General features: G+C 35.6%; 2 protein-coding genes across 2 annotated transcripts; both read right to left on the reverse strand.

Annotated features, from left to right (window-relative positions):
* Window positions 1-1983: 1983 nt before the first annotated feature.
* On the reverse strand, window positions 1984-6316 carry LOC115414646 (uncharacterized). Its single transcript, XM_030127881.1, has 7 exons — window positions 6236-6316; window positions 5428-5736; window positions 5051-5314; window positions 4249-4320; window positions 3904-3999; window positions 3790-3818; window positions 1984-2154 (listed from the first exon to the last, which is right to left on the reverse strand). Exons 1-7 carry the CDS (start codon window positions 6306-6308, stop codon window positions 2080-2082), a joined length of 918 nt encoding a protein of 305 aa, XP_029983741.1. The 5' UTR covers window positions 6309-6316; the 3' UTR covers window positions 1984-2079.
* A 4263-nt stretch (window positions 6317-10579) lies between these two features.
* LOC115414645 (uncharacterized) lies at window positions 10580-14343 on the reverse strand. The gene is made up of 7 exons (XM_030127880.1): window positions 14275-14343; window positions 13882-14202; window positions 13491-13772; window positions 11970-12047; window positions 11423-11515; window positions 11316-11341; window positions 10580-11142 (listed from the first exon to the last, which is right to left on the reverse strand). The coding sequence occupies exons 1-7, from the start codon at window positions 14327-14329 to the stop codon at window positions 11059-11061; spliced, it is 939 nt and encodes a 312-aa protein (XP_029983740.1). The 5' UTR covers window positions 14330-14343; the 3' UTR covers window positions 10580-11058.
* Window positions 14344-15339: the final 996 nt, after the last annotated feature.

Consider the following 15339-nt stretch of genomic DNA (forward strand, 5'->3'; position numbering starts at 1 on the left):
AATTGAATTATTTGATATCAAGGGTCAAATATTTTCAGATCAGATGTAGGTGTAAAATATAGCTCAATGAAAACAGAATATAATATTAATGTATATTATTTTAATGTGGGTGATGGTGGGTATGAAACCCTCACCACTCACTAATTGCATTAAAATGATAGAGATAAAAATGGAGTCACCAGATGGGGGAAATAAAATAAACCAAAACAATAAACCTAACACAACTCCTCTGTTCTTCAGAGCAGAGGACACAGGCAGAGCTAATTGGGGCTAATTGCCTTCAGCTGTGGTAAAGCAGTACAGGTGCATGTGATTGGTCCTAATCAGCAGAACCTGGGGTCATGGTCTGTCTGTAACACATGCAATGCACTGACTGGTGGATACAAAACAACTGTGGCATAGATGTCATCTTCTGGTAGGTCCTGTATTCTTTATCACCTCCACCAGGAGGTATTGGGATTGCTTTGCTTTGTTTGTTTGCGTCCGTGTGTGCATGTTTGTTTGATTGTTAGCAAGATAACTCAAAAAGTTATGGATGGATTTTCATGAAATTTTCAGGAAATGTTGATACTGGCACAAGGAAGAAATGATTAAATTTTGGTGGTGATGGGGGGGGGGGGGGGGTCAGGGGCCCACTGATCTGCCTTGGCGGAGGTCTGTGCTCTCCGAGTGCTTTTGTTGTTCTCCATGTGTTTCCTTGTTTCTACTGGTCTTTTATTCTTTTTTCAGTCAGCATCTTTTCATTTCTTTTTTGTTTTGGTTATGTGTTGAAATGAGGAAGCACTATGGGAAAAAGAGCCTTTTTGGCTTCCTCCTTTGCCACAATGGTTTCAACATGCACTTCACTGTGTGATCCATGCTTGTCTTTCACAACACCTTCACTTTTCTTCTAATAATAATAATAATGGATTAGATTTATATAGCGCTTTTCTATAAACACATACAGAGGACCCATTTTTCATTCGCTCTCACATTCTCCCTCTGGTGGTGGTAAACTACATCTGTAACCACAGCTGCCCTGGGGCAGACTGACGGAAGCGTGGCTACCAATCTGCACCTCCGGCCCCTCCGATCACCACTGAACATTCATACACCAGTGTGAGTAGCAGCACTGGAGGCAAGGGGGGTGAAGTGTCTTGCCCAAGGACACAACAGCACATGGACAGAGCGGGATTCAAACCCCCAGCCCTTCAGTTATTGGACGACCCGCTCTACCATCTAAGCCATGGCCGCCCTTCTATAGTCCACATCTATGTTAACCCTGATCTACACAGATAAATAAGAGTGTAACGGTCATCGCACATCATAGCGTAACAAATAAAGACCCAGTGCTACTTTTGTGGCAGTTCCCAAAATCATTTTTCTCTCTATTTAACCTTTCTTACCTGATTTGTCACCATTTATTGCAATATTTTTATCTATATTTTGCATTTTCTGTATAAATTGTGTATTTTTCTACACTTAATTCACTGATTATGTAGATATTCATTAAAGTTCAGAGTAAATGGAAAGATTATTGTATCAAAAACTGAAGAAAACTGAAGAAAACGGACTTTTTCAGCAAAATATATCATTAACTGAGCATAAACCCAGTGTTTCCATCCACTGTTTCCATGTTCACTACGGAGCCTCTGAATGACCAAATGGGCCATATCTGATGACCATGAAAAGATGACAAACTGTGTTTTACACCAATTATTTACATGTATTGATAGGATTAGTGGATTAACGGATGTTAAACATTTTAGATGAGTAGATGGTTAGGTTGCCAATGGGTGTTTTGGTCTTTATGGGTTAAGAATGACTTTGATTAAATAACATACACACACTGATATGAACAAAATTAGGTGGTAATTTGTGTCATTTTCAGCATCACTGACCTGTACCAAACATGGTCAACAATAATATATGCAAATGAAAATGCATTTAACTATAAATAAATAAGAGGAAAACGCATCTCATAGAACTCACAGTGGCCTTTTTAATACCATCTCAAACGAAAACATACAGTTTATGTATCAATAATGAAACCAATAATATTCATCAGAGGAGTCAGTTCTTGGCTGTGGTTGAAGTCGATCAGCTGAGTCTGACACAAGGATCTCTGATGTTTTCATAATTAATAGTACCATCATTTACTCCTTCATTATTGACCTGTGGGAGGAAAAACAGATGAAAACAAGGAAATAGCTCTGATTAATAAAGAAATTAGTGAGACAGTAAACTATAAACACATCATTTCTTGTTCCATTTGTTAGAAACAACTTAAAATGTGTGTATTTTTGAAACCTTTTAAAAGTATTGCATATTGAGTTTATGTTATTGGATACTGTTAATGTAATATTATATTATATTATATTATATTAGTATCTTTGTTATTGTTTGTTGTGTATTGTACTGATTAGTCTTTATGCTGTGCTGTTGTCCTTCTATTAGATTCATGTGTTTTTCATTGTGAAACCCACTGTTTTTATCATTGTTGCTTCGACAGACTAAAGCATTTCCCCAAATGTTAAAACCTACTTGGCAATAAACCTGCTTCAGATTCTGATTAAGGGGTAATAAAGTCAAAGGGCCACATCCATAGAAGGCCCTAATGGCTATTACAGGCACAAAATGAAGCAGAACATGTAGGGTGCAAATAACAAATGGTGCAATTCACTGTAAACTGTAAAGTGTTAGTGGATTGCCTGTGTTATTTACATGGATGTAAATTACGGAATATTCATAGAATTTTGCACAAAATCAATTCCTTCCTATGCCTGTAAGCCTTAGTGTAAACTCTGTCTAAACATAAAATCCTACATGCTGTTTGACTATAATTTGCACCTAAATAAAACTGGTGTAAACTGAATGCAAACTCAAACCTGACACACTGTTTTTGTATCTCCCTCCCAGTTTGTGAGATGTGAATGACACTGAACTATTATTTAAGCACAAAGCATAAAATATTCAGTCAGATATGAAAGGAATTAGGTCAGCATTTGAGTCATGTTGGAGTTTCTGGTATTTAAATGTAGAAATACCAATTTAGTGACACTTCACCTTATTATTACTCAGTCCTATTAGTATTATTACGTGCCCTTTGCTTAAATGCGTAAATGTTTTTTGGAGTTTGGAGATGCTGTAATGTGCATTGACAAAGAACATCAGTACAGATGTCTTTTTGCAAAACCCCACATATGTTCAGTGATACAAAACATTACTTTAAGGGTCAGATGTTAATCAAATACATGTCTGACCTACCTGAATGATATTAACATCTAGAACTGTGTGTGTGTGTTTCTGCTCATTAAAGACACATAATCTGTGGGTTTTTGCAGATTTCATTATGAACCAACCTATGGGTGAAATGTGGAGAAACTCCTGAAAACACTAGAAACTCCAAGACAAAACAAGTACAATTTACAACCAGGTGCAAAGACTTATGGACGTGTTTTCACCAGTGCAAATGTTTGGTGACCAGATCATTAAAATGGTGCAAAATGTGGATGCACACACTGTATAATTCCCTGCTGAATCAGCTGGTACAATACTTTGTGGATTTAGCCCTGAGTATAATCTAAAAGTTCATTTGTTCACAATGTTTCTCTCTTAAACCTTCCACTGATTTCAATATAATCACCATCATTTTCTTTTTCCTATGTGCACCTGCATGTGTTTGTTGCCTACAGTTTGACAGAAGGTTTGATCTGTCATTTGCCTGGCTGTTTTTTTTTTTTTTTACTAAACTAATAATTATACTGAAATCTGTGGGTAAAGTTGTAGATGTAAAGATTGAAAACTCACAGTGTTTCCCTCTGCTTTTGTTTTGTTCCCTGAAAGGACAAAAGAGAGTTGAGTTCATCTTCCAGAGTGAAAATCACATTTTACATAAACATGTTTTCCAGCGAAGATGCTCACTTTTAATTCTCGTCCAGATGTTGACCGTAACCACAGATATAACGAGTGCAGCTAAACCCACACTCACAATGATGTTTCTCAACAGAAGAGGAAAATCTGAAAATAACAACAGAAAACATTTTTGCTTAACTTTCCTTTCAGATTAACATGCTGTAGGGAAGAGGGGAAAAAAAAGATCATACACAGTATTATTATTTTTACAGAATGTGACTATTTCACATGTTGATATAATGTGTGGTGACGTGTCTGTTAATGTGTTGTGTTCATGTTTCTTATTTAAGAGGTTATTACTTCAAACTAACATTCAGTCACATTTTAAAAGACAGAAAGAAGATGACTCTTTACCTTGTTGTTGTGTTTGATTATTGACATTTGTGGTTGCAGTGGGATGTATTTTTGTTGTTACTTTGAGATCTCCTGGAAAGACATATAAAGAAAATCTGAAAAACTGAGCAAGAAAACATTAAATCCAGTTAACCCTTTTAAGACTGCCATTATAACAGCCCACCTGGGTGTCTTCATGTTTTCTTTGCAATAAAAATGTCAGAAAATGTCTTTTTTTTGCCAATGCTTTTGTACCTTTGTTTTCAGGAAGAACTTATCTTTCAATATCTGGCCGTTAATTATCATTATTCTAAATAATAAATACTTAAAATGTGTGTTATAGTAAAGAAGAAAAAAACAGCCTTGAAGTTTTTAGCATATTTATTATCAGAAACAACTGTAAATGTCCATAATTAAACTTTTTGAGATTGCAAAAAAAAGCTTTGAACTATTTTACATCTGCTCAAATATGCTTTTGGTCATGAATATTCAGTATCCATATTATGGCTTCATATTTTTTGTTATTTCCAGGTGCTTTTTTTAGCTGTGGAAGTTGCACATTGCTGCTGTCAAGTGTTATAAAGTGTTGGAAAGCTCAGGATCTCAGTTTTCCACTGCTGTTTAAAATTTGTGGATAATGCAAACGGTTCAAGAGTTACATTGATTTGAATGTGGTTCAGTAAAAAGAAATTACAGAGAGATTGCAGTTGTTAAAGTGTTAACTTTTAAACTCATAAAATACATAAAACATTTAGGATTTTTACTCACATCACTATAGAACCAATTCAACCACTTCATAAGGTTTTGTAACTTATTTTCTTACCTGATGCCCCATATGGGAAGATGAACTTGTTTCCATTTGTATCTCTTACTTTACACTTCAGTAAATGATAATACTGGGATGGAAAATGAGGAGGATTATCCAGAAAACGTGCAGCTATTGAGCACGGAGCGTTTGCCACCTTCAGATATGTTAGATTTCTGTCCAGATCTTTGCCCTTGTAGACCCACTTCACTGTGTGTCTGCAGCGTTCAGACCACAAAGAACAGTTGAGTGTCACCCTATCAGCAATGGAATGTTTAGTCACTGGTGAAGATAAGACAGAAATTAAGATAAAATCATCACTGTAATCATGATTAGTGGTTTCTTGTTCCTCTTAAAACACTTTGAACATGAGGAATAATGATGGAAATACTCACAGGTAACAACAGAGAGAAAACTGTCTTTATCTTTTTGTCCTGATTTGTCAAAATGTCTGCAGGTGTAACGACCAGCATCCTGAACATTGACGTTTTTGATGTTCAGAGAGCAATCTGCTAAAAGTCTCACTCTGTCTGATTTTGAATCCTCATTTTTCAGAATCCGGGAGTCCTGTGTTATTGGCCTTGATCGATCAAACAGCCAGGTAGTACCAGCACATCCGTGATAAGGATTTACAGCATGTTTACAAGGTAAAGTGACTTCACTTCCACTTATCACAATCTGGTCGGAAGAATTCCCGTGTATTCCTGTTGAAAATAAAGAGAAAGAAGAAAAAGCTGAGATGAGGATGATGATGATATATTAGTGCTGCAGTGAATGCATCATACAGTAACATTAAAAACAGATCATTCTACGACTCTAAATCTGAAAACGCTGAGAAAAATTACACATTAGTTGAAAAAAATCATTAGTAAATTATGTTGCACTTGTAATAAACTGAAACCATTACATAATTTGACATTGCACTTGTATGAAAAAACTACTATTTCAATTTAGATTTTTGCAACACATTCCAAAACAACACACTGAGACTGAGTACTCCAAGTGATGATGGTGTTCCTGCAAACAAGTCTTACAGCACCCAACAGTTAGCCACAAAACATGAATCATACTGCAGTAAAGTACAAATCAAAGTAAGTTTTAATCATTGCTTTGCATTTTCCTCTCCATCCCAACTTTTTCTGACTTGGTCATTACAATATTTCTAAGTTATTATTAGTGTGACGCTCCTGTTTGTATTCTTACTTGTAAACTGCAGCAGCAGAAGTACAAACAGTGTAATCCTCCTGAAATCAAAGATCAGCTTCTCAGTCCTCATTCTCTGGTGAAACTGTTGAAATGTGTAAGAAAGTGTGTTCTGTGGAGAAACAATATGTAGAGTCAGTTTCCTGTGTCCGGTGTAATGGCACTTCCTCATGATGATGCCTCTTCCTTCTCCATATTTAGACCACAGGATAAATATCATCATAATTACCTGGAAAAGTACATCTTCCATTCAAGTAACTGTGACGTCACATTAATTTTAAAACTTTGAACTAGTACTTTTATACGACAACAGCATATTCTGCTACAGTCTTAATGTGAATAATGCTTAATGCTAATATATTGAGTTTTTTTTCCTTTTTTAATCTAAATGGCAGATAATATTTAATTAATTCCAGGAAAACAACAATTAATTAATAATAAATGAGATTTATTTGTTTAGTACCATTCTGTTATGACACTAAGCTGAAGCTGTGGTTGTGCAGGTAGTTGGTAGCAATCAGAAACTGGAGGAAAAAAAAGTTAACATACAATTGTGATTTTTTTTTTTTTTTTTTTTGTATGCATATCCAGTATCTTCATTACGAAGCTTTTCTGAGTCTTTTAATTCATATTCCTGCATGAATAATGTCATCTTTAGTGGTCAGTGAATACAGATGAAGCATAAGTAAGCTTTAGTTATACAGCACCGTTCACAGGCAGTGGTCACAAAGTGCTTCACAGCAAAACTAGAGCATTTGAATATATAATAAAATATAGAGGCATCATAAAAACAACAATTACATCGTTTGGGATGGCTTAGCTGATGCAGCCTATAGTGAAGGGGTAAGAGGCCATCCTGTTCCTGACTTTGCTAAATCTTATGTTCTTGAGATGTTTTTTCAGGTGATATGTCCTAGGAATCTCCTCCATTAGAGTTCTACGTTTTGAACCAGTAGACGATCTTGTCCTGCCATTTGCAAATTGGGCTCATTTGTCCTGTGGGTGATCCAGGAGATTTTAACCATTCTAAGATAAAATCAAACAACGGCTGTTTTGAGTATCTTTCTTGCCACTGAGCATCTAGGCTTCAGAGTCATAAGATATTATTTATTAACAGACCAGGAAGAGTACAAACCACTATGGTGGCAGCTAATGGGGATCTGTATAAACAATAAACAAAATATAAGAAAATCGACCACACAAAAGTGTTTAACTGGTGACATTTCAGGCTGAGTAATAGATGCCGATCTGGGAAAAGGTTCTAAAGTCTATTGAAGCCATCTTTTGCTTGTCTAATGCAGATTTCCTTCTTACAGCAACCATTCACTGTTACAAGTGACCTGAGGTTGTTGAAATTTCTGATTAGTTCAACTTCTTTTTTGTCACATATTGGCATCGATTTGATGATAAGATGATAGGGTGCTTGGATTTCATGTATGTTGATCTGTAGGCCATACTTAGTAGAATAAAATACAATAAAATACAGAGAGAAACAGAGCAAACAACCTAAAATATCAGTCGTATAGCCCTTGTTTAATTAAACACTTACTGAAATAAAAAGTGTGTTGTTGCTGTGTAAAAGTGTCCACAGTCCAAAGTGTGCAAAGATAGATATGAGAAGCCCTTTGTGCGTAAGAGTATAGTTGTGCATGTATGAGAGTATGATGTTATGTGTGAAACCAAGTATGATTACTGCATAAAGGCTCTCTCATAGACAGAGGTCGGTCATTCCATAGCTCAGGTGCAACAGCCTGAAAGACTCAGTTTCCTCCAGACCTGAAATGAGTATGGGGGACTCAAACTACGAGAAGAACTATAAGGCTGAATCAAGTCAGTTTGGAAGAGGCCAGGCCATAAAGAGCTCTATATGTTAAGACCAGAATTTTCAAAACAATTCTAAAAGTTACTAGCAGCCAATATAATGATATTAGAACAGGTATTAGATCAGCACTTCTGTTTGTGTGGGTTCAAAACATTGTAAAAGTTTAATGTTGCAGAATAAGAGCTACTTTTTTTTCTTTTTTTTTTTTTCTTTTTTTTATTATTATTATAACCTTTATTTAACCAGGAAAAAAACATCTCTTTTTCAAGAGTGCCCTGGACAAGACAGGAGCAGCAGATGTTACACAAAATAAAACGCACAGCCATACATCCACACTAAAAATATACGTAAAAAACAATAAAAAGTCAGTTCAACTTATTTTATTTTGATGTTAGTAATGTTCTATGTCATGTTCATATTAATATGGATATTTTTCTACACAGATATTTTCTACTGGTTTTCTGACCACATGATCAACACAAAAACAACTACAAGTTCACAGAAGAATTTTGTGAAGGATATTTAATCCTTTGGTTAAAATAAAACTAGAACTTCATCCGTCCACAGATAAGACTTCTTGTGGATACCATTTTTTGTGTCTCTGTTGCACAATAATTGAGTAATTAAAAATAGAATTAAAAGTTTCCGTGGGTTTCTATAATTGGATGACAATGTTTACATAAGCAAACACGATGAGACATCGCATTATCACAACCATAACTGGGAAACTCACTCAGCATTCAGTTTTATTCTGTGCTTTCTCATGTGTTGAAATCTTTCAAAAGTTAATGCTCATCAGATTTTCCTCCTGAATAACAGGAGTAACTAATAAAAGGTTAAGAAATATGTTGCTAATCTTATGCCATGAAATTACGTTATTAACCACATTCTGACTCAACAGTATGTTTCTCAGAGAAGAAGTGAGCTGAGGAAGTTGATCGTGTGCAAATTTTTGGTGAAATTTTTTGGTGAACAAAGTACTTCATTCTTTAGAATTCAGGCATGACTCGCTATTGTGACTTTATTTGATGAAGATTATATTTGTTTTAATCCTTTATAAATATATAAGATTCAATACACTTTTGCGTGTTTTTCACCTCATTGAAAATATGATTATAAACCTTCTTTCCTTTGGAATTGCTTGCATAGCTGCATTTTACATTAAATTTAATGTTGTATTGATTTGAATCAATTTTAACTGTATTTTACACACCTGTTTTTGTGATGCATCACTGCTTGATTTATTAAATGAGGATTACTCAGTGCTTTCTTGAGTATAAATAAAGGTTAATGATACACTAAAAAGTATGGCATAACAGATATGTGGAGACTAAGCGCCTGGGCCAAGTTGGCTGGAGAGTTGGCTTGTGACCTTGTGGTTGCCGGCTTGATTCCCTGGACCAGCAGAGAATTGTTGGCTGGTGTGCCCTTGAGCAAGGCACCCCCCCCCACCCCCACCCCCCCGTTTGCTCCCTGGGCACCTGATATGGTGAGCCCACTGCTCCAAGTATGCAGTGTGTGATGCATGATCTAGAGAAAGGTTAAAGGCAGAGGACACATTTCAGTTTGGTGCATGTTTACATATGTGATCCCACCAACAAAATAAAGATTCTTCTTCTGATGCTGGATTGAAGAACTTTATTATCCAAAAATCAATCAGTTTTTCTCATCAGCTAACACGTAACATGTACAACCTCAGTATTGGACTATTAGACCTTGTCTGCTGGCCTAAAGAATCAGATTTACCACCTTATATTTTTACATTTGTTCCATGAAGATTAAATCACTCGCGATAGTCTATTCTCTTCATTTCATATCTTTTCTCTTGGTTGCATTGCTTCCTGTAGTACATGTATTTACTAGAGTGTTTGTCCAATTGTATTTCATCCATCATGTGTTACCAGGTAAAATAAAACTGCCTCAAGGGCTGTAGAATCAGTGCAGGGTGTATGCCTTCAAATAAATGTCAGTGAACCTGTTGCTTTAACCAATCAGACTTCATGTTAGCTACACTGGGGCGATAACACAGGTGTACAATAACGTCTGCATTTTCACGTCATTTGATTGGACGGTCAAAGAGCGACTAGTCAGAGCAAACTCAGCTAGCAAACCACATCTGTAGCAACTTACATATGATAAAATATAAGGGTTTAGAATGAATAGCTGTTTTCTTACAGTGGCAGAAGACAGAAAAGAAATTAATCTGGTCATAGACATACAAAAAAATTAGTAGTCTTGGAGAGCATAGTGTGTTTTATTAACATTTTTATGTTCATGCCATTTTATTCAGTAAATATTGCAGCCACTGAAGGCTGAGGTGTGGTCTGCAAACATGTACGCTGATGCAGGTTATAACACAGGAAGGGGATGTTTCTCTGGTCTGAGGCCTGCTGAGTTTTTTTTTTTTTTTTTTTTTCTTAACACAGGAGGAAGCATTTCCTCTAAGGTTTGAATGATGACCATAAATGAACAGCTGAAAAACTGAAGGTACAACTCAAAGCAAAAAGTCTGTCTGTATTGTCTCTGAGGAAAAATTACTGTACAGTTTTTCATTAAATTCCAGCTAAATAAAACAATTATTTTCATCTATGAAAAAAAAAAAAAAAAAAAAAAAACTGTACAGAGGCTAGTACATATATAGCGGTTTATTATATGCTGATAACTATTTTCTATATTAATAAGAGAAAATGGTTCCAACACCTTTAAGACTCAAAGCTCATTTTAAACAAATACATACTGAGCTGAAAAAAACAAACCAAAAAAATCCCACACATCACAATAATAATAAATGCAAATAAAAGGGAAAAAGAAAAGTAGATTGAAAAGGTTTTCTTTGAGGCAATAAATGGAGTTAACTTTACAACATCACAAAAAACACATTTTATAAAAGTGACAAAAGTAGAAGGGGTTGGTCTCACAAAATTCCCTACTTAACATCTTATAATAAAACCTATTGTTTTCATCCCTGGTGTCATTTTTCAGCTGATGTTGTTGATGTTGATCAGCGCAGTCTGACAGAAACAGAAGGCTCTCCCATGTTTTCATATCTCACTGTACCATCAGCTTCATCTTCATCAGTACAGACCTGTAGGAAAATAAACAATAACACACCCGAGATTCTGGTTTATAAAAAAAAAAAAAAATTCCAACCTGAAGTTGAAAAAGTATTTTATTGCTCCAAACTACAATTAATAACATTTTTATAAACCCTTCACAAAGTACATTTTAATGTGATTAGTGTGTTTTTATTCATCTTACAGTGTGATTTGTCGGCCTCTTGTTCCCTGGAAATAAACCAGTCACATTTCAGCTCAACATTTACAGTTTGTCTTCATTATTCTGAGCAAAAGATTTAATTTTCTCACCTTGAGCTCTAATTAGAAGAACAATGATCACAAGAATGAGGACAACTTCAACAACACGTGCAACCATCATTATGAAGTGGAGAAGAGAGCAATCTGTAGACGTGAGAAGAATAAAAAACAACATGAAACAGAAGAAAGTCATGAGTTAAATCTGTTCTTTAGAAGAATTTAGAGTACTTATAGGCCTACAACATTTAATATGTTTAAGAGACGGACTTTTTTTGCAATAAAATTCAACAAGCTTATACAGATAACCTAAATGTCAAAGAAGATGCACATATATGTTTCATACACTGATTACACATGATATTCTGACCACTGACAGGTAAAGTATGTTAATTTTGATCATTTCATTATAATGTCAGTGGGTGAGATATATTTATCTGAGACTGAATGGTTAAGGTGAGATCTACAGTCACAGCCAAGTGTCACTAGTAACACTTTATAATGATGTCGTCATTTAGAAGCCTTTAGTTAATTATAAACCTCTCATTTAGAAAAGACAAATATATTCTAAAGACAAGACACAGACATGTTTAGTCATTACCTTGTTGTTTTCCTTCCATTGGATTTATTTTTGTTGTTTGCATCCACTCATTTCTTGGAGTCACTGTTCTTGTCGTATCTTCATTTGAAATAAACACAAGAAGACAATCTGATTGTACACCGAGAATCAAATAGTAACCTGTTGATAGTTAGTAAATTGAAATATAATCCTTTACAATTAATAAAAATTATATGTAACTAACCTACTGGTACTAATGAATATGGTGGTGATTACACGGGGGTTATATCCAAATATTCACAAGCTTAAAATGCTGTTAATTTATTTCTTTTCTGTGCCTCCCATCAACAGAAGGAAGGACAATTGTCCAACTCTAAACCAAACAAAAATGGATGTCACCTCTGTGATGTTGCTTTTTGGTTTCATGATTACTGAAGCCTCAAATTGGCATTTTGTTGGTTAATTATTTGGCCAAAAAGGATGGGATGGGAAGGTGCCAGGGTTGATGGGTCAGTAATTTTGAAAATGCTGACACATTAACATAGTAAACTTTATCAAGCTTTTGTGTGACAAAATTCTTTGCAACAATGTGATTTATTCTGGATAGATATAGTGTAACTGGGACTCAGTATCTAATCATTGCACCTTGTCAAAGGTGATTACTGATATGTATAAATGAATGGGTTACAGTGTGTTTTTACCGGTCCAGCCCACTGTATGTAGCCCCGGAGCTAAAATGATGTTCGCAATTCATCCCACAGGCCAGATTGAACCCTTTGGTGGGCCAGTTTTGGTCCATGCGCCATATATTTGACACCCTTATTCTACAGCATCTATGAACTGAATTGGTTTATTGCTATTTGTTACATTTACATTACCATGATGAAGTAATTAACCCTTTCATCGTGAATTATGAGAACCTTAATCAAGATTTTTTTTCCTGAGTGTTTTTATTCCTCTTTAGGCATGAAAAAAAAAAAAGTGATTGAATTTTTTTAAATAAGGCTATTTTTCATGGGGTTACAAAAATGTCCACTCAGCTGGACACCATACGTTTGATTTTAGAAGCAAAGAAACATGTATTTACTGATATACTGTGTGAAAACTACTAAATATAAACATTTTAATGCTGCTAATTTGATGTTTTCTCACATTTTAATATATTCTAATACTAGTTATTACTTACTTCACTGAAATAACATGCAAAAAAAAAAATTAAAAATGCAAAAAAAAAAAAATCCTGTTAATTACAATCTAATAACAATTTGCATTTTTTTTTGCACTCAAACATGTTACTGTAGATCAGGATCATCTACAACAGCAAAGTTACAGTAATGGTATGAATTGCAGTGTAATGGATGATGGATAAGTGTCCACTGTGTTGGCTGATATGCAACTAAAACAACAAAATCCATGAATGTATAAGAGAACAGCTGTAGAATAACTGTCCACTGTAGTGACCACTATGCATGAAAGGGTTAAAATAGTTAGATTTCATTTTTAACAGGGTAGCCAGTAACCTGTAACCTATTGTACCTCAAAAGCATTTCATCATATTGTCACCTGTTCGCTCTTCCAAAGGCGAAGGACTGAAGAAGACCTGTACCTTGTGTCCTTCTGATGTCACTTCACACCTCAGTGACTGATAATACTGAGATGAGGTGGAGGAACCAGAAACCGGAAAAGTTACCGTAGCCAAGCGCACAGAATGCGTTGTCGTCAGCATATTGTGATCTCCATCTACTTTGTTATCATGTAAGAGCCACTGCACTGTGTGTCTGCACCATCTGTATCTCCACACAGAGCAGTTCAACATCACCTCCTCAGGACTTATATGTTCAGTCACTGGTGAAGATGGTGGCATTATGAAAGAAAAACAAAAAGAAAAACATTATCTCTGTAATTGTAATTATTGTTAAGTTTGAGGTGAAAATATTCGGATGCAAATACTCACAAGTAACGACTGACAGATCAACCTCAATGTCTTCATCCTGTTGTTTTCCTGATTCATCGAAGTGTCGGCAGGTGTAAAGGCCAGCATCCTCAGCTGTGACCTTCTTTATGACTAAAGAACAGTCTGCTGCAACACTCAGTCTGTCGGATTGATCTTCAACAGTCATTTTCCCTGAGTGAGTCAGCTCCACTGTTACTCCAGTTGTAGAACCGAAGATCCAGGTGTTGTTACATCTAGCCTGACTCAACAGCTTGCTCCTACAAGGAAAAGCAACTTGTTCTCCTTCCCTGGCAAGTAAAATGGACAAATCTCCAGTCACATCTGCAAAAGAAAAGAAATCATCATCTGATCGTCTGTTATACTGGAACAACTGCACTTTTAATCCTCTCTTACCTGTTAAATAAAGCAGCAGAAGACAAAAAACTTGACCACTTCTGAAACTATACATCTTCTCTGACTCTGTTACCCCGCTAATGTTTACTTCAACGGAAACTTTTCTTATTTTATTTTTAGGCTGAGCTTAGTGTCACTTCCTCATAATTTCAGAACATGTTAAAGTTGACCAAACCTACATTGAAACACAGACATAAGCCTTTTAGGTGTTAAGTGTTAACTCCAATTTTTGGTGTAAGTTGCAGGGGAAGTTATTGTCATTTCCTTTACAGGTCTCACTTATAATGAAGCCTTATCTCCGAAAATCAAATATTTGATAAATGTACTGTTAAACTATACGGATTAGGGTTTTCCAACAATCATGGTAAAAAAATAAAGTTTCAGATAACCTCAGTTAGAACCCTGCATTAGGTTTTGGCATTCAAAAGATGATTTAGGGAAAAAAAAAGGAAGAAAAAGGAGATGTTTTAGAGGTTGCCCAAGTTCCTGGAAGTTTCCTGGAAACTGACTAATTTTGCATTTTCAGCATAGCCGAGCTGACCTGCTAAGAGAAGCAGCAGTACTATCAAAACCAAGGTTTGAGTGATTTATCTAGCAATATATGTATGTAAGTAAGGCCGCCGACATGTTTGGTACTTGAGTGAAGAACTGGTTGGCCTGGCATTCTTCAGCTACAGTGTGACACAAGAGCAGAAGCAGCTGATGGTTCACAACATGATGGAAAATGAAGGTTCTTTCGGTTCCACTAAAGCGTTGGGATGCCCTTAATCAAACAGATTATGAAGGGAAGCAGATCAGTGATTTTGTCACCACCAGCACCATGCGTTTGTTTGAAACTTTGGATCTGCCACAAACATTCTTCAGAATTCCTCCAGAAGACTGGGCTGATGATGAAGACTTTCAGAAGGCTGATCAAATTGTGCATTCCAGAAAAGTTGTCAGTGATGTTGCTGAATGAGGGGTGGAGATTATTCAAGACTTCAACTGTAGCCAAACAAAAAATGAAGATCAGAAACAGTACTTGCTCCAAGCTGTCAAAGAACACAGGAACATTTTTTGTAATTT

This window comes from Sphaeramia orbicularis, chromosome 24 (assembly GCF_902148855.1).
Source record: "Sphaeramia orbicularis chromosome 24, fSphaOr1.1, whole genome shotgun sequence".
NCBI classification, from domain to species: domain Eukaryota; kingdom Metazoa; phylum Chordata; class Actinopteri; order Kurtiformes; family Apogonidae; genus Sphaeramia; species Sphaeramia orbicularis.